Source organism: Trichomycterus rosablanca, chromosome 6 (assembly GCF_030014385.1).
Source record: "Trichomycterus rosablanca isolate fTriRos1 chromosome 6, fTriRos1.hap1, whole genome shotgun sequence".
Classification (NCBI taxonomy): domain Eukaryota; kingdom Metazoa; phylum Chordata; class Actinopteri; order Siluriformes; family Trichomycteridae; genus Trichomycterus; species Trichomycterus rosablanca.
Window position 1 is genome coordinate 16,791,524 of NC_085993.1, and position 18,279 is coordinate 16,809,802.

Below are 18,279 nucleotides of genomic sequence, written 5' to 3' on the forward strand. Positions count from 1 at the left end.
GAATACACAGTGCATCACAGTTGCATGGTTATTTCGGCAGCAAAAGGGGGACCAACACATTATTAGGAAGGTGGTCATAATGTTATGCCTCGTCAGTGTATATGATTTATTTATTTTTTGTTCATTTGCTGTATCATTCAACAGCTAAAGACTTACTTGAAAGAAACTAAAACAGTTATAAAACCCTATTTTCTTTGTGGTTTGTATATTTTCGATTAAAACTGTATGTGAATATATAATATTATATTATTATAATATTAACTAGCAGCAGTTTTTTCTAATTTAATCGTTGTACCGTTTTCAGTCCAGTATTGTTGTGACGAAGTTTACCACAGATTGCTGGCGAAGTTTCTTTTAAAACAGGAAGTGCAGCAGCTCTTTGATCCGCTCTCGCTCTGTGCGCGCGCTCTCCATCATCACATCAGCGCGTGCCGCTCTCCTCTCAGCGTTCGTTACTACTGTCTGAACTAGCAAACGCTTTTATAACTACAAACAATAAGAACATACACTGTAAAATATCATTTTCTGCTTTCTTTTTTTATTAGTTATCGTCTGAAATCTTTAATTGAATTCATTATTTAACAGCGTGGACAACTTTTCCTCAATGAATAGTAACGGTGAGAACAGTGACGTCGGTTTCGCTGCTGCGAGCGGACAAGAAGAACTGGATTTTTCATTTCCATTTTTTCCCTTCAGTCAACATGAAAATTACAATTTACAGGACGAGCAAGGTCAGTACATTCATATTTTAGTAATTACCAACGAGATTTGTTCAAATTCAGGATATAAAAATGACAGAGGCATCAGTGACCTGATTAAAGTTGCATGTTGTGTTGTTCACTGTATTTGTGTCATCGTTTCACTACCAGTAATGTGTACTGTGAGGAGAATAGCAGGATGAGTTTGCTTTGTATCACAGTCGTACAGTAATTAATTAAAAAACCTAAATTAAACTTAATTATCTTAATAATAATTAAATCTTAATAATCTTTGTCAAACATGTCACATTCAATTCTGTCTGAATTTATTACAAACTAATATCATGTTGTGAACTATCGTCAAGGGGTTGGTTGGAAATGTTATGGGGATTGTTGACACAATAAAAATGAATGAATAAATTATTAATTATTTTTTAATTTAACCCAAGCAAAAAACAGAAACTTTCAGTGGGGAACAAATAACTTTTTCTAAACAAATCAAATGTCTTATTATTGGTTTATTATGTAACTTAAAGATGTATATTGAAATATAAATCAGTAAGTAGTAAATTAATCATATCATTTTTTGTAAATGAATCATATTGTTAGGAGAAAGTTTAAACTCTACCTTTGTATTTGTAAATGTCAGATGAAGATTTAGGCATAGTACTTTTTATGCACAGATAGATAGATAGATAGATAGGTAGGTAGGTAGGTAGGTAGGTAGGTAGGTAGGTAGGTAGGTAGGTAGGTAGGTGGATGGATGGATGGATGGATGGATGGATGGATGGACGGACGGACGGACAGACAGATAGATTCTTTATTGATCCTTTGCACGAACTTTCTTTGTTACAGCAGCTCACATCAGACAACAACAACCTCTTGTATACATACAACATTCACTTACAGTATAAAAACTGTAATATATAATAAGTAATAAGAATAAAAATGTACAGTATGGTACTATATACATGTAAACACTTTTTATGTTAAATTAGTATTTATTGAGGTATGTAAACATTGGTTTAATGGCGCATGGTGCATTTGTAAATGTATTTGTAAATTTGTATTTGTAAATGTCAGATGAAGATTTAGGCATAGTACATTTTATGCACAGTAGATTAGATTAGATTACATTAGATTAGATTAGATAGATAGATAGATAGATAGATAGATAGATAGATAGATAGATAGATAGATACTTTATTAATCCCGAAGGAAATTAAGGCCAGTAGCAAGTTACGTTCATCAAAAAGTCAAAAGTAATAGTACACACTACAGAGATTCACATTATACAAACAAACAAACAAGTATCTGTACAACAACAACAACAACGGGACCTGGGGGTGCAAATGGAGATGTTTTGGTTTGCATCAAAGGGTTGTTATAGATTATACGTAATTAACAGCAGTAATATATAAATTATAAAGTGAAACTACAGTGCAAATTTAAGACAATTTCAGTATCATCAAAAGTCCCCAAAATGTACATAAACATTTTTGTTAGGATAAATTGTAATAGTGGAGTAGCTACACACACACTCATTAAACACATTGTTCCTTTGTGAATTAAAAAAGAACAATGCCATTCATTAGCATTTTAAATAGTTGATGCTATTTGGTAAACGCAAAAGGGTGATGAATTGGTGAAACGCATGTGTTTAATTATTGGATATACTTATAAGCCATAACTATTTGTATATAACCCTGAATCAGAAGAAGATATTTCATGTTTTGTCTGGTCAACTGTATCTCATTTTTTAATATACAGTCCATTCCTGTATTTTAGGCCCGCTACACATTCCAAAAAAAGTTGGGACAGAAGCAATAGTAATAGGCCTAATAAAAGATAGGGCTTGTAATAAGGTTAAAAAAAAATACATAATAATCATTTCAAACAGGGGATGTCGACAGGTAATTGTAATTATGATTTGCTACAAAAGCAGTATCCACAAAAGGCTTTGAGGAGCAAAGATGGGCAGAGGATCTATATTTTATCAACAAATGAATGAGGAAATTATTGAAAAACAATGGTCCTCAAAGAAAGTTTAAAAGTGATTTGCATATTACTTTTTCTACAGTGCTTATAATTAAACGAATAATGGAATCTGAAGGAATTTCAGAGCCTAAACTGAACATCCATGATCTTCGATAGCTTAGACAGGACTGCATCATCATTAATCAATAGTTGATGTTACCACATGGGCAAGGGATTACTTTGTCAAACACTATAATACTTTATATTCACAAATGCCACTTAAAACTTGACTGTACATAAAAGAAGCTCTATGTTAACCATGTCCAGAAACAGTGTCAAGTTCTCTGTGCTCGAAGACATCTGGAATGGACCATCACACAGTGGAAATGTGTACTGTGGTTAGACAAAGTCCAGATCTTTTTTTTTTTTTAAATGAGGTTGTGTCAGTGTTGGTAAAAGTAATTTATACTTCTGTGATGGCAGCATTAATGTAGAAAAGTACGTTAAGAGCAACATACGCTGCCGTTAGGACGACATCTTTTTGAGGAATGTAGTATGCAGTTTGAGATGCTGCTTAAGTATATAAGCCTGGAAGAGCTGTTATTTATTGTTTTTTATTATTCATGTCCATGCCTCACCAACCTGATTGCTGACTTGGAATTCTTTAGAGTTAACAAGCTTGCAGGTTTTGAAACTACCTCTTAAGACTTCTTTCTGTACTTTGATTTTACAGCATGACAGTACCCTAATTAGAATTGAAAGCCATCTGAGGCATGCTAGCCAGCTAACATTAGCATGCTTACTTAACAGACTCATAGATAGATAGAACTTTAGATAGACAGATCCTGAAGGAAATTGCATTTATCATTTACAGACAAATAAATCCCCAATGTATAACATCTAATAAAGTCTTACCTTTATTTTACTCCTGCCTGAATGTGTTCCTTTACTTCTAAATATGACAAATTGTAAAAAATAAAATAATAATACAATATTACATTTGAAGTATAAGGACAAATCAGCATAAGACACAGAAACATACAGCTGGTTAGTTTATTGTTTATTTTGGTAGATGCAGTAAAGATACAATCATTTGCATTACCATCCAATGAAATAATAAAAACTCAGGCTTTGGTATAGCCCTAAAAAGCATGACCAAAGATCACCTTCTTTACTGCACAATAATTCATCCAGAATAGTTTCTGTCTACAACATATCTAATCTATAACTTATTTTACGTTCCCATTGGTGTTTTCCTTGCAGATGATCTTGATGCTCTGTCCCTCTTTGATGCTAATCCACCCACCACTGAACAAGCTCAAGTTCCTTATAGTAATGTGTCCCACCATCAATTCCCCTATCATCCTGCACCGTCTGAGGATTTTCGTTTCCATCAACACACTGATTTGCGAGACCTTGTTGGTAGTTCGCTCACCTCCCAGTCCCGCCCTCGCATCGAGATTACCTGCTCTGAGCTACTCCATCAGCATCGCGAGCACGTTCCAACTGCACCAATGGACATTAATCGGCGTCTTGCCGTACCTTTGTATCAATCTCAAGCCTACAGAGAGAACCTGAGTCCAGTGAGCAGTAACTCATCCGGTCATTCAGAGATCTATTCACCTCAGCCTTCACCCTGTGCCTCACCGGTTCCCTCAGGAGCTGGAGGTTTAGCCACGATGACTGTGGCTGAGCTATGCCCCCGGCTCCAGGCCATTCATGCCTCTGGCTCACCTCATACCTCTCCCACAACATCCCCACGTACCAGCATCACGGAGGAGACCTTTTTAAACTGTAGGCCATCATCTGCCTCCAATTCACGTCCAGGTTCACGCTCTACCTCTCCTCAGGGAAAACGCACCTACGAGCAATACCAGAACCCCAGTGTGTTGGTTCCACGTTCTCGAAGCCCCTCTCCTCATTCAGCACGAGAGGAGCAGGCTGAACCTTGCAGACCAACTGCCAACCTTGATGATTTTGTTGACAGTAGGCACCTGGCCAAGCCCATGCCCACCAAGATCGGACGACCCAATCAAGAATACGCAGTCTACAGCCAATCAGAGCAGGGAATCTTTTCTGAAGTGAAGAGGGAATCAGTAATGGAGCCAATTTATGTCATGCCAACTTTAAGCTGGCCCAGTCAGCTGCCTACAGGGATGTGCAGGTAAATGTTATAATTACAATATATTGTACATGAGTTACCCTTTCACTAACTAAGAAATACTTCAGAATTATCCTTTATATTTTCTGTTCTAATGAAAATGATCCATTTAACAATAAAAATCCAACATGAACCTAAATGAGATGGTTCAGTTTTTTTAATCAATGTGAGCATTCTTAACAGCTTAATTCAAAATTATGTTGTTTCAAAGTGAACACCAAAGACATCACTTATTGCACTTGTGTACAAATTATCAAGATTATAAGCATATAAAAGAGTTTTTTTTATTTATTTACATAGTAATCATGAACATTACTATTTGGCATTTGGTTGTAACACCTAACTTGCAGTACAATTAATAAGATAGTAAACCAATGCTCCTTTACCACTGGAATATATTACAAAGCAGGATTTGTTACAAGCTGGTTTCAAAATTAAGACGTTTTAGCATTTAAAATCACCATAACAACTTGCTCTTTACAACAAAATGGCTCTTGGGTAAAGAAAACTCTTGACCAATCAAAATAAGAAGGACATATCAGGTGACCTAAGTTCTAGCAAGGGAACTTGTCAAGAAAATAAGAAATTTGTTTATAAGATATATTCTAAGGATTTTACAGGCTATCAGTTATCAGGTATAGATATAAATGACACAAATACATGTTTTTCTAAATGTAGAACATGAAATAGCAAATATACGCCGCTCAGGTGGCGCAGCGGTTAAGTACGCTAGCACACCAGAATTGGGGTTTTGAATACATTGTATCGAATCTCAGCTCTGCCGGATCATAGGTCCTTATAACTGGTGCAGCTGCGGCCCCTGCTGGCTGACTGATGGCAGCTGCACAGGGCTGAGGAATAATGCTGATGGGGGTGTGGCCCTCCGTACACAGTGCCCGTCAGTGTATGAACTCGACTCGTGCAGGTTAAAAATGCAGTCTGTACTGACTGTACGTGCCGGAGGGGGGCATATGTCAGTTGAGAGGCGTCCTCAGTCAGCGGTGAAGGGTCGAATCAGTATAGAGGACGCAATCAGGGTAACTGGACACGACTAGATTAGGGGAGAAAATTGGTGGAAAAAAGTGGGGAAAATTTAATTAAAAAAAAAAAGAAATTGCAAATATACTAACTTGAATCTACCGTTAATCAGCACAGCATGACTCATCTGTATTAATGATTACAATAGCATATGGCAATTAAATATAAATCCACATATGCAGTTGATGCCTCAGGTCACTCCTATCCATTTATGACCCAAATGAAGCATAACTGTAAATACTTAATTTAGTAAGAAGAAAGATGAGTATGTTAGAGAGACTTGGCGATATAGCCCTCTGGTCTTAACAATATAACATTATTGATTTCCTTGTGTTTGTCTTTAGCCAGTCATTGGTGTCCTTGCCTGCACTGGAGTGGGCACTGCCCAGTAGCACAGATCAGTATGAGCTGCTTATAGAGGTGCAGCCAAGACAGCATCACAGAGCCCACTATGAGACAGAAGGCAGCAGAGGAGCTGTTAAAGCAGCTTCAGGAGGACATCCAGTAGTTAAGGTACAGAGATGGGGTGTGTGGAGAACTGTAAATGTTGGTATAAATGTAAGGATGTAGTTTTGTGTGTTTTGAAAAATAAAATAGTTGAAATTGTAGCACAAATCTACTAAATAGGGGCTTAAATTAACTTTGTTCATGATTGGACCATATGTTTAACCCAATACTTGTATTTTATTATTTATTTTTTTTAAAGTAGAACTGCAGTCAGTTGTCATAGACAGTTTAGGAAGCATAGAATATATCAGTAGAAAAAAGGCAGCAAGATAAAGTAAGGTTCATCCTACAGTACACTATGAACACTGTGCTTTTTAGGAGAATTACTGTGAAGTGTATATTTGTTGAAAAGAGCCATATAGTCTATCTTATTAAAATTTTTGTTATGATGGCAAAGCAGCAAGAATTTTGGCATGCTTGGTAAGCAGTGCCTGCTAATTCCCACCACTTCTGTTATATCGTGTATTGCGTGTATCACTGCCAGGCAGGTTGTCGGTCGGCTCTGTTTATGGATGTCACCTTAACACATTTACATTCTCATTTTCATTACAAAATTACAGTAATTGTTTGATGACATTTGCAACAATCTTATTATATGCACTGAACTGCTAAAAACAAACCATGTTAAAATGGTCTACTTTAAACAAAGAATAATTTTTTTACTTTTTACTAGCTGATTACTAATAGAAACTGAAAATGTGCTTTCAAATGAGTGTAGATTTATAGGATGATGTAATTTGATAACTAGACAGCAAAAAGAGCACAGGATGAACAGTATCTCTTTGTTTTTATTTAACCATAATGCTCTCACTTGTGGTTTTGATTGCTCTTTCCAAGGGCCTGTTCTGTTTCTGTCCTCATACCACCTAAGTAACATACTTAAAGACAGATTTTGTTCTATCAAATGGATTACATCATTTTATCTGATCTTTTAGATGTCTATATACTTTCTATATCTGTATATACAGTGGTGTTCAAAAAAATAGCAGTCCAACACCATTAACTTGATAAATCAGTTTTTAGTAGAAGTGATATTTCTACATAGCAAAAAATTCACTTGAAAGTGTAGTAGAGTAATGAAAACAAAACAAACCCAACAATTAGGACATGCATCCCACTCATTCTGAGTAATCGAAGCATTGATTGAAAGGGGGTTGTTCAAAATAATAGCAGTGAGGAGTTCAATTGGTGAAGTCATTCATTCTGCAGAAGAACGGGTGTCAGTTTTGGTCCTTATTTCAGGTAGGAAGGGGGCAAATGTTGCACAGGTTGGTCATAGCACATTTCCTTTTGAAATACTGGGTAAAATGGGTTGTTTCAGACATTGTTCTGATGAACAGCGTACTTTGATTAAAAAGTTGATTGTAGAGGGAAAAAATATACAGAGAAGTGCAGCAAATTATAGGCTGCTCAGCTAAAATGCCTTAAAGTGACAACCAAAACCTGAAAGACGCAGAAGGAAGCGTGGAACTACTGTTCGAATGGATCAGAGAATAGCCAGAATGGCAAAGGCTCAGCCAATGATCACCACCAGAAAGATCAAGGAACATGTGAAGTTACCAGTAAGTACAGAAGATGATTAAGTGAAGCCGATTTACCAGCAAGAACTCCTTACAAAGTCCCATTGTTAAGATAAAGACGTGTCCTGAATGGGTTCAAATTTGTCAACAAACACATTGACTGGTCCAAAAAGAAATGGCTCAACATTTGTGGACTGGTGAAAGCAAAATTGTTCTTTTTGGGTCTAGTGGCCGTAGACAGTATGTCAGACGACCCCCGAGCACTGAATTCAAGCCACAGTACACTGTGAAGACAGTAAAGCACGGTGGTACAAAATGATGATATGGGGATGTTTTTCATACCATGGTGTTACGCCTATTTATCACATACGAGGGATCATGGATCAGTTTGAATATATCAAAATACTTGAGGAGATCATGTTCGCCTATGTCGAAGAAGAAATGTCCTTAAAATGGGTGTTTTAACATGACAATGACCCAAAACATCTTGGTTACAGACAAACAAGATTGAGGTAATAGAGTGACCAGCCCAATCCCCTGACTTCAATCCCATAGAGAACTTGTGGGCTGATATCTGAAACACGTTTTTTTGAGGCAAAACCCAAAATTGCAGAAGAACTGTGGAATGTCGTCTAATCATCCTGGACTGGAATACCTGTTCAGAGGTGCCAGAAGTTGGTCGACTCCATGCAACACAGATCTCGGAAACAATTGTTATGCCACTGAATATTAGTTCAGTAATTTAAACTAAAGTGAAACCTCAAACATTTTTTCATGTTATAGATACATTTTTTTAGTTTTTAAAGAAAAATGCTGGCACTGCTATTTTTTTTAACAGCCTAATATTCATTTTTCTTAACTTTCTGTAAAGGATTGACACAAACTGGCTACATTTAGTTAATGTTTTGATTTAGAATTGAAAGTGTAGTATTTTCAGTGCGTTTGCATTTATGGAAATAAAAGTTATTATAATGATTTTGTGCTTTATTCACTTTTTTAAAGTCACTGCTATTTTTTTGAACACCACTGTACTTTCTATTCCTGTATGTATGTACAGTAAAGGTGTAATGTGTGTTAATAGGGTTACTTTTTATTTTCCACAAATAATGCCAACTTTCCTTCATAAGTCATAAGTCATCAGATGACTGACAGGAGTTTGAGTTTTAACTATTGGCACAATGAAAATAATTTAATTATGAACAAGTGATAAAAATGCATCAACACTGTACTTAAAAAGCCATTTAGTAAAAAAATCCTTGATTGACTTTTGGCAGTTTTTTGTCCAAATCTTCAGTATTATCTGTAAAGTGTAATGTTAACACAAATCGTTGTGGTTGCAGTTGCACGGGTACACTGGGCGAGAAGCACTGGCTCTGCAGGTCTTTATCGGCACAGCTGATGAGAGAGCCGTGAGGCCACATGCCTTTTACCAGGTTCATCGTATTACTGGCAAAACTGTCACCACAAGCTGCCATGAGAAACTGATAAGCGGATCCAAAGTTCTGGAGCTAACAATGGAACCCAAAGACAACATGAGAGCAGTGTAAGCATTTTTACCAGTCTAAAATTTTACCTTTCTAAAAATTCTAACATTTAATAAATTTGGGTGTACTTTTCAGAAAGTAGCATTGTTCCTAGAATGGTCTTAAAGAAAATAAGGCTGTAAATATTAATGCCCTTGGTTTCCAACAAACTCACAGTCAGGTGCCCACATACTTTGGACCATTTAGTGTATGCTATTCTTATGTCTAACACATATTCCACTTTTAGAGTGGACTGTGCTGGGATCCTAAAGCTAAAGAATGCTGATATTGAGCTCAGAAAAGGAGAGACAGATGTGGGACGGAAGAATACACGAGTGCGCCTTGTCTTTCGTGTCCACATCCCTCAGCCTGGAGGCCAGTGGATTTCTCTTCAAGTGGCCTCAAATCCTATTGAGTGTTGTAAGTATTTACACCATACTTTAAAGAGCAGAAAGGCAGATCATCAAGTTGATTTTTATCTCCACTAAAAAGAATACATTTTTAAATTGTCTGTAAATATATGTAAGCTGTTGATAATTAATTAATTATGTATATTTTGTACTTGTGTATAATACTGAAATGACTTAGCTTATTATTTGAATTGTTTGCCTAAACTTTCCATTCAACCCTTCAACTCACTTTATGGAAAAAGATGCAACACCCTAATACATGCGTATAGATCTTAAAATGAGCAGGTGTGTGTTTGAGGGAGTTCACATTACAGATGACTATCATGTAAATCATATGCAAATCATTAATGTTGTTTTATTCATGGCAAACTGTTTGGATATGATTTTAAAATCATGGTTTATTAAAAATGCTGTTTTAGTCTTAGTAATATTTAAAATAGGCACTCATATCACTGAACATTCAAAATAATTTGGCTGTTGAAAGCCTGGTTATTTAATTGTGTTATTTCTCTTTTGTTGTAGCTCAGAGATCTGCCCATGAGCTTCCAGCCGTGGAGAGGCAGAGTTTGGACAAGTGTTCTGTGCTGGGTGGTTTGCCATTGATCATAACTGGGCAGAACTTTACGTCTGAGTCAAAAGTGCTCTTTACAGAGAAAACCCAAGGTGTGTATTATAGGTAACAGTAGAAAATCCCGCATTACATTCACAAGCTTCAAGAACAACAGCCAAAGGCATTACTCTCAACAATTTAGGCACCGACATAAAGAGAAAACATTAGCATGTCATTTGTTTTAGGAGCTGTGTTCACATGATTTGCTTATCAGGTTGGAGCTAGTGTGTGGGTTTGCATTGTATACGGTAGTCTGGTCTGGTCAGTGCAGCTTTTTTGCAGCAGAGTAAGAACGGGAAATAGATAAAACTGCAAAGCAGCAGCATGTACACGCACACACACACATGCACACACACACACGTCACTATGACAAGATTTACTAGAAAATTTATAATTACAAATCCATTTACCATTTACCTACATTATTTCCCTTGATTAATCTGGTTCGTGCATTTCGACAATTCAAAAGTTCTCCTGTCTTTTCTTTTGATTCATTTTATTGATGATACTAATTTCAAAAAAGTAAATCTAGGGTTGTACTGAAATTAATAAAATTGTTTTGAATTTTCTTGCACTAAATCTTTTTTTTTAAACAGTACTGAGCAATTCTTATTCGGCCATTACACACTCCTTTTCCAGCATATTTTCCGTAATGTAAATGACTGGGAGAATGTTAATAGTAGAATTTAGTCATTATGTATTTAAAAGGGAAATTTAAAAGTAAATTCTGCTAATGGGTACTACATTTAAAGACACCAGGTGAGCTGTTAATTAGACACAAACATAATGTGATTGTGAAGAACCCCACTGGCACATTACAAACACACCATGAAGTTTTAACTTGGTAAATGTAGGTGTTAGAGCTATTTTCCATTGAGGTGTGCAGTGTGGAGCTAGCGGATGTGGTTAAGCCATGCAGCGATACAATCTACAAGCACAGTCTTCTCTTTCCTCTACTCAGAATGTGTAGGCAGCCCAACAGAGGTGCAAGAGGAGGGGGTGTTTTACACACAGCACATGAAAGGGACTCACTGCTTACTTGTGCACCGAGTCATGGAAAGGATGAAGTGGGAGTTGAGTTTGTTGTGGCGAACAAAAAAAAATCAGACATTGAAAGTGTTTGTTGGTGTGAAAGGTTCTTATTAAAAAGAAATGCGGTTAAGTTTGGAGGAGGACAAAAAACACTATGGAAAAATGATTATTAACTGTTCAGAAAACTTGATATACTGTTAAATGCCCAAATCACAAAGCTTTGTTTAATGTTTTTAGATGGCTTGGAAGTATGGGAGGCAGAAGCTACAGTGAACAGAGAAAAAAGTCAAGCTGTAAGTATTTCAAATGTGTGTTAACAAAAAATAATATTAAATATATATTCAATTAATCGAAATTATTATTATATCCATCTTAGAGCGTGCTGTATGTAGAAATCCCTCCGTATCGAAATCCTAACATCTACCATCCAACCAAAGTCAACTTCTATGTGCTAAACGGGAAGAGGAAGCGTAGTCAACCACAACACTTCACCTACATGCCTTTAACAGGTAACTCTACTTTTTTTTTTATCTATGACCCAGTGCCTTCAAAAAAGAACAATGCGACTAAATAACAGCCCAAACACTTTTGTCAGTAAGGAAATAGCTATAGACAAAAAAATCATCTGAATGAACTAGTGGAGAACAGCAATGCAGATGCTGTGGGGACATTTTATCTGCAATGTCTGGTTCTGTTTGTCTCTGAGGGAAGGGTGAGGTGAATAACCACCTGATTGAACATTTTATTCCTGATCGGCAACAACATTCCTATACACAAGTCATAAGTTGTCACTAAATAGAATTATTTAAATCATGCTTTGCCCTTTACAGTTACCAGATCTTAATGTAATTAAACATCTATTGAATATTTTACATTTTAGAAATGTTAGTCTCCAATATTATTATTAAACCACCAGTTTGAAAAATATCTACTAAAACAATAGTGTTTCATCTCTTTGATATAATGTATCATAAATAAACTTCATCATTTCATTTTTATCTACTGCTTTATCCTGGTAAAGATTACGGCAGATACAGTTAAACATTTAAATACTGGGCTTAAGGCAGGCATACCCTGGGCATGGCGCCAATCCGATCATGTCTGTGTAGACCCCTGGCCCACCGATAGCACTGCTAAATTGTGAATCCAGATCTCAGCAGTGGTGGTTTAACTGACCCCTTTATTATCACTTTATTATCATTATTGTTTACATTTTGTCCATCTGTATATTTGCACAAAGCTACATAAAGTTGTATTTTCTTATTTACATGTGCTGGGTGTTTTATTAAGATTGTTTAAATAAGAAATAGATTTTCTGCTGCAACCTTTAGGTAAGAAATTTGTCATTTGGAAGGTTCATAAAGGCATTTTCATTTTTCCTTATTAAAGAAAAAAACTTACTTATACTGTGTGTATAAAATATTTGTACATTGTTATTCCTTGGTTATCTACCCTGCCAACCTTTTCTATAACAATTGGTTACTAGCTCTCTAGCTAACTTGGTACAAATATTAATTGGCATGACCCTCACACTAGTTAATTTAGTGTTTTGACTGCAAACAGTGTTGTTTTTTATTTAATAACTAGCAAATATATAAAATAGCATTCCAGTACACTGCTATATAAACTGCTTTGTTTGTGTTAGATCTGTTAGGTTGCTAAAGGAAACAAGCACCTCTTCAGAAATAAACTCAGTTCTGTTATTGGCCACATCTTATTTGCTTCTTATAGGTTTTACTTGAAAATGTATTACACAAAACAATGTGACCCAAACATTCATTAATTTGCAACATTTTACTAATACAATTGTTACAACTGCAGCTTTACTGTAGACTTGTTTAAGCATTTTTTTAATCCTTAACTTTCCAAATTATTACATTTTACTATATCAAATCGCTTGTTACTGTATCTCTTCCAGTTCCGCTTATAAAGGCAGAGCCAGTGGACGAGTACCAATATGGGCAGCTTGACTGCATGTCTCAGGTCTTAGGAATCTCTCCTCAGTCGTGTCGTTACACCACCCAGCTTCCTAACAGCTGCTATGCCATGCCATACCAGGTTACCCAAAGGACCAGCAGCCCTACCATGTACCCACCAGCCTCGGATTATCAGCTTCAGCAGACCTCAGTTCTTTACCAAAGCCAAGTTGAAGCCCTCAGCAGCAGTCCGGGCCACTACCAGCATCCTCTGGACCACCCAGCACCCAGAGGCCCAAATCTAACCTCTCATCTAAAGCCCAGCAGCTACCAGCATATAGTAGCTGGTCACAATTACCAGGCTTCTGGGTCTGTATTTACAGGCATGGATGTGGCCAATCAGAGAGGTTTTAGCCAAATATCAGCCCCTGCATTGCAGAACTACAGTCAGCAGCAGCAGCCTGTGGAGCATCAAAGAACTAGCAGTCCTGTGAGAGTCAAGAAGGAAAATCTGGACCAAGCTTATCTGGATGATGGTGAGTGGGTTTGATTTGAATAGCACTTTAACATCATGTTCAGTGATCAGAACTAGTAGCTTTAATGGCAGTTTTAGGTGTTAACGTTTTTTATTTTTTTAAGCAAATGAAAGTCCCAAAACTAGGAGTCTGGGACCATTAGACTTTTAAACATGGCCTTTCACTTTCAGAAGTTATTCTTACCATTTGACAGCAAGGTTAATGGTGTTAATAGGGTAGTTTAAGCTTTTGACCAGGACGAAAAGTGATTTAATGAGGACCACCTAAAAAAGGAAAGACATCAGAGCTGAGTGTATTGTTAACACGTTTCTGTTAGTGTCCCACTAGAGCTCCAAGGTTTATGTGGACCAGAGTCCATTTGTTTTTTATGTATGCTGACACTGCTTTAAATAGTCACTGGTACATCCATTTTAGTATCGATCTATTTTAGTATCTCAGTTGGTGTAATGTTAAAGTAGGACTAAGAGGACTATTGATCATTCAGGAAATGATTCAAATGCAAAATGTTTTACTGGCTGATTACTATGGCATGGTATTCTGAGAGTTAAAACAGATGTTATTCATTATAGTATAGGCACAATGGGCCCAGTAATGAACAAAAGCTGGTATTGCAGGCTGCAGAAATGCATGAATGTAAAGCAATGATAGGTCTAAGAGCAGTGACTGATGCACTATCACAGACCAAAAGTTGAAAGATTGCATCCTTAAAAGTCAACAAAATATATTAAAAAAGAACCCACTGTTTCTAAATTACAGTACTGTTGTTGACATCTTTCTCACTAGCAGGCCTAATGAGCCACAGTTATTGAGACACTTTAGGGCAATTAGGCTACTGGTAAACATAAGTGGAAACTGGGTTACTCAGGTTACAGCGAGTGCTTTTAGTGGTGGCTTTTGTTTCTGGATTGTGGATTGCACTTCGCTAAAACAAAGCCTAAATTAGACAATCATGGCTTCTAAAAGTGTTCTTATAGTGTAGTAATAATTGTAAAAAATAATATTTAATAAAAAAAAAAGTAAATGGCAATTTTACTTCCTATATCCCACTGTTCAGGTTGATTGGGCAATATTACGCATCAGTGTTTGTTAACATTTGGTGTTAATCTTTTAATTTCAATTATTTTAATGATCCATTTATTTAATATACACTGATCAGCCATAACATTAAAACCACCTCCTTGTTTCTACACTCACTGTCCATTTTATCAGCTCAACTTACCATACAGAAGCACTTTTGTAGTTCTACAATTACTGACTGTAGTCCATCTGTTTCTCTACATACTTTTTTAAACCTGCTTTCACCCTGTTTTTCAATGGTCATGACCCCCACAGGACCACTACAGAGCGGGTATTATTTGGGTGGTGGATCATTCTCACTGCAGTGACACTGACATGGTGGAGGTGTGTTAGTGTGTGTTGTGCTGGTATGAGTGGATCAGACACAGCAGCGCTGCTGGAGTTTTTAAATACCGTGTCCACTCACTGTCCACTCTATTAGACACTCCTACCTAGTTGGTCTACCTTGTAGATGTAAAGTCAGAGATGATCGCTCATCTATTGCTGCTGTTTGAGTTGGTCATCTTCTAGACCTTCATCAGTGGTCACAGGACGCTGCCTACGGGGCGCTGTTGGCTGGATATGTTTTTGGTTGGTGGACTATTCTCAGTCCAGCAGTGACAGTGAGGTGTTTAAAAACTCCATCAGCATTTCGGTGTCCATGAATAACCAACAACCAAGCAAAACAACAAACAACTAAAACGATTTAATGAAGCTACTTTATTCTATAGTAGCTTAAGAAATATGTCATCTGCAGCCATAAGTTTCAGATGTCTTAACCCTGAGAAACTAAGCCAGTTAATATAAACAAATCTTAGTTTACTGGCATAACATGAGAGACTTACAAGATTTTATCAGCATGACTAATAACTAGCTTTCTGCTTACAAGCTAATTATTGACATTACATTTAGCATTTTACGTATGTACTTCTCAGTTCCATCTAGACTACAAAGTCTGTGGTGACAGTTGTAGGTGTCAAAAAGTGTCACGGCAGCACTGTGCCTTCTATTTATAGCCCAAAAACACCTGTTACTAAAAGTCCTGATTCAATTTTTAGCTAGACTGAAGAGGTAGAAACTTTCCAATTTTAGACCACTTACCTTTGATCAGCAAAAGAAAACAGCCACACACCCTCAGGCAGTTGGCAAGCAATGAAAATCACTATGCTGCCCCCTGTTGATATGCACTATTTATGCACTGAACCTTAAGACACCCTAAATTACCTTGTGACTGGTGAGTGATTCCATACATTGGCACCTCTGTTTTTGTTCTTTGTTCACCTCTGTTCTTTGTTCTTTTTTGTTCTTACAGTGAATGAAGTTATCAGGAAAGATCTGACTGTTCCATCCAGCAAACAATAATGAGTCTTCCTTCAGGTGAAAGCTATAGCCTCATAGCCTCCACATCTGCACAAGTTTATCATTTCATATCTGTTTTACAGGAGCAATAATTAATCATTGTTATGTGTAATCATAACCACACATATTGGTAACCATTAAAGAGTAAAACAAATAGCAGATTCATGTATTGTCTTACAGGCCACACATAAGTCACTAATAAATCTTTTCCACAAGCACTTAAAGGAACATTCCGGCCAAAATGTAATCTGGTTTATAACAGCCACCTTACCACAGTACTATTTTTTTAGTTTGAATGCCTGAAAATCCATTTTTGGCATCTAAAAAGTGACATTTTAAAACTGTGTTGGTTCAAAATGTTTGGATTTTATCACTAGCTGCTTTACTAGCTAATATACACTGATCAGCCATAACATTAAAACCACCTCCTTGTTTCTACACTCACTGTCCATTTTATCAGCTCCACTTACCATATAGAAACACTTTGTAGTTCTACAATTACTGACTGTAGTCCATCTGTTTCTCTGCATGCTTTGTTAGCCCCCTTTCATGCTGTTCTTCAATGATTAGGACCCCCACAGGACCACTACAGAGCAGGTATTATTTGGGTGGTGGGTCATTCTCAGCACTGCAGTGACACTGACATGGTGGTGGTGTGTTAGTGTGTGTTGTGCTGGTATGAGTGGATCAGACACAGCCTTGCTGATAGAGTTTTTAAACACCTCACTGTCACTGCTGGACTGAGAACAGTCCACCAACCAAAAACATCCAGCCAACAGCGCCCCATGGGCAGCGTCCTGTGACCACTGATGAAGGTCTAGAAGATGACCAACTCAAACGGCAGCAATAGATGAGCGATCGTCTCTGACTTTACATCTACAAGGTGGACCAACTAGGTAGGAGTGTCTAATAGAGTGGACAGTGAGTGGACACAGTATTTAAAAACTCCAGCAGCGCTGCTGTGTCTGATCCACTCATACCAGCACAACGCACACTAACACACCACCACCATGTCAGTGTCGCTGCAGTGCTGAGAATGATCCACCACCTAAATAATAACTGCTCTGTGGTGGTCCTGACCATTGAAGAACAGCATGAAAGCAGGCTAAAAAAAAGTATGCAGAGAAACATGGACTACAGTCAGTAATTGTAGAACTACAAAGTGCTTCTATATGGTAAGTGGAGCTGATAAAATGGACAGTGAGTGTAGAAACAAGGAGGTGGTTTTAATATTATGGCTGATCAGTGTATTAACAAGCAATAAAATTAATAAAAGTCAACTAAATGGATTTTTTAATAATGTAGAACATATATAAAAATGGATCTTCACATTGTCTACATTTTTTAACAAACTCTGCATGCCACTGGTTCCGCAAACAAATCACTCTTCTAAATAACTGAAGTAATGTACCAATAATGCTACATGTTGATAAGTTGTATGTTGTCTTTATGTTGGGTATTGTAGAAAATGAACATTGTTGAATATAAATGTTATAATGCACTGAAGAACGGGTTCATTATTAAACTGCAGAAACTGAGAGATGCAATACTGTGCTACAGAATACTACTTAATATGCTAACACATTAAATGCTAGTTTTGCCGGAATGCTTCTTTAGGTGGCAGTTTTTGTGACTCATTCCATGTAAAACACAATTTGTCATATTTGTTTTGTTAATGTATTAGCTTCCTAAGCTGTAAAATCACAAATGCAAGGCACCATCAACCTAGTAAGCTTTTATTTTTTCACAAAGATTTCTTGAGACAGATTTTTATATTAGTAATATGTATTTATGATTGTACTACAAATTAAATTCTCTATATTATTAAATTAGTACATTTGTCTTGTTCTTATTAATCTGTTATTTAACAGTCATAATACTTCATTTACTTCTAGGGTAAATAATAAAAAATATTGGCTTATTTCTATAAAAAAAC

The 18,279-nt window shown here is 36.7% G+C and overlaps 1 protein-coding gene across 1 annotated transcript; it reads left to right on the forward strand.

The window, feature by feature from the left end:
• The first annotated feature begins 604 nt into the window (after nt 1–604).
• LOC134316317 (nuclear factor of activated T-cells, cytoplasmic 2) lies at nt 605–16,520 on the forward strand. The gene is made up of 10 exons (XM_062996671.1): nt 605–731; nt 3,939–4,839; nt 6,219–6,387; nt 9,242–9,444; nt 9,672–9,844; nt 10,357–10,497; nt 11,714–11,769; nt 11,853–11,985; nt 13,395–13,928; nt 16,297–16,520. Exons 1-10 carry the CDS (start codon nt 605–607, stop codon nt 16,344–16,346), a joined length of 2,487 nt encoding a protein of 828 aa, XP_062852741.1. The 3' UTR covers nt 16,347–16,520.
• Nucleotides 16,521–18,279: the final 1,759 nt, after the last annotated feature.

Bases quoted from the DNA above. Each gene is read 5' to 3' on its own strand.
- LOC134316317 (XM_062996671.1), top strand. From the start codon at position 605: ATGAATAGTAACGGTGAGAACAGTGACGTCGGTTTCGCTGCTGCGAGC. The intron at 11,986-13,394 runs GTAACTCTACTT...TATCTCTTCCAG, and splicing joins CACCTACATGCCTTTAACAG to TTCCGCTTATAAAGGCAGAG. The intron at 13,929-16,296 runs GTGAGTGGGTTT...TTGTTCTTACAG, and splicing joins CCAAGCTTATCTGGATGATG to TGAATGAAGTTATCAGGAAA.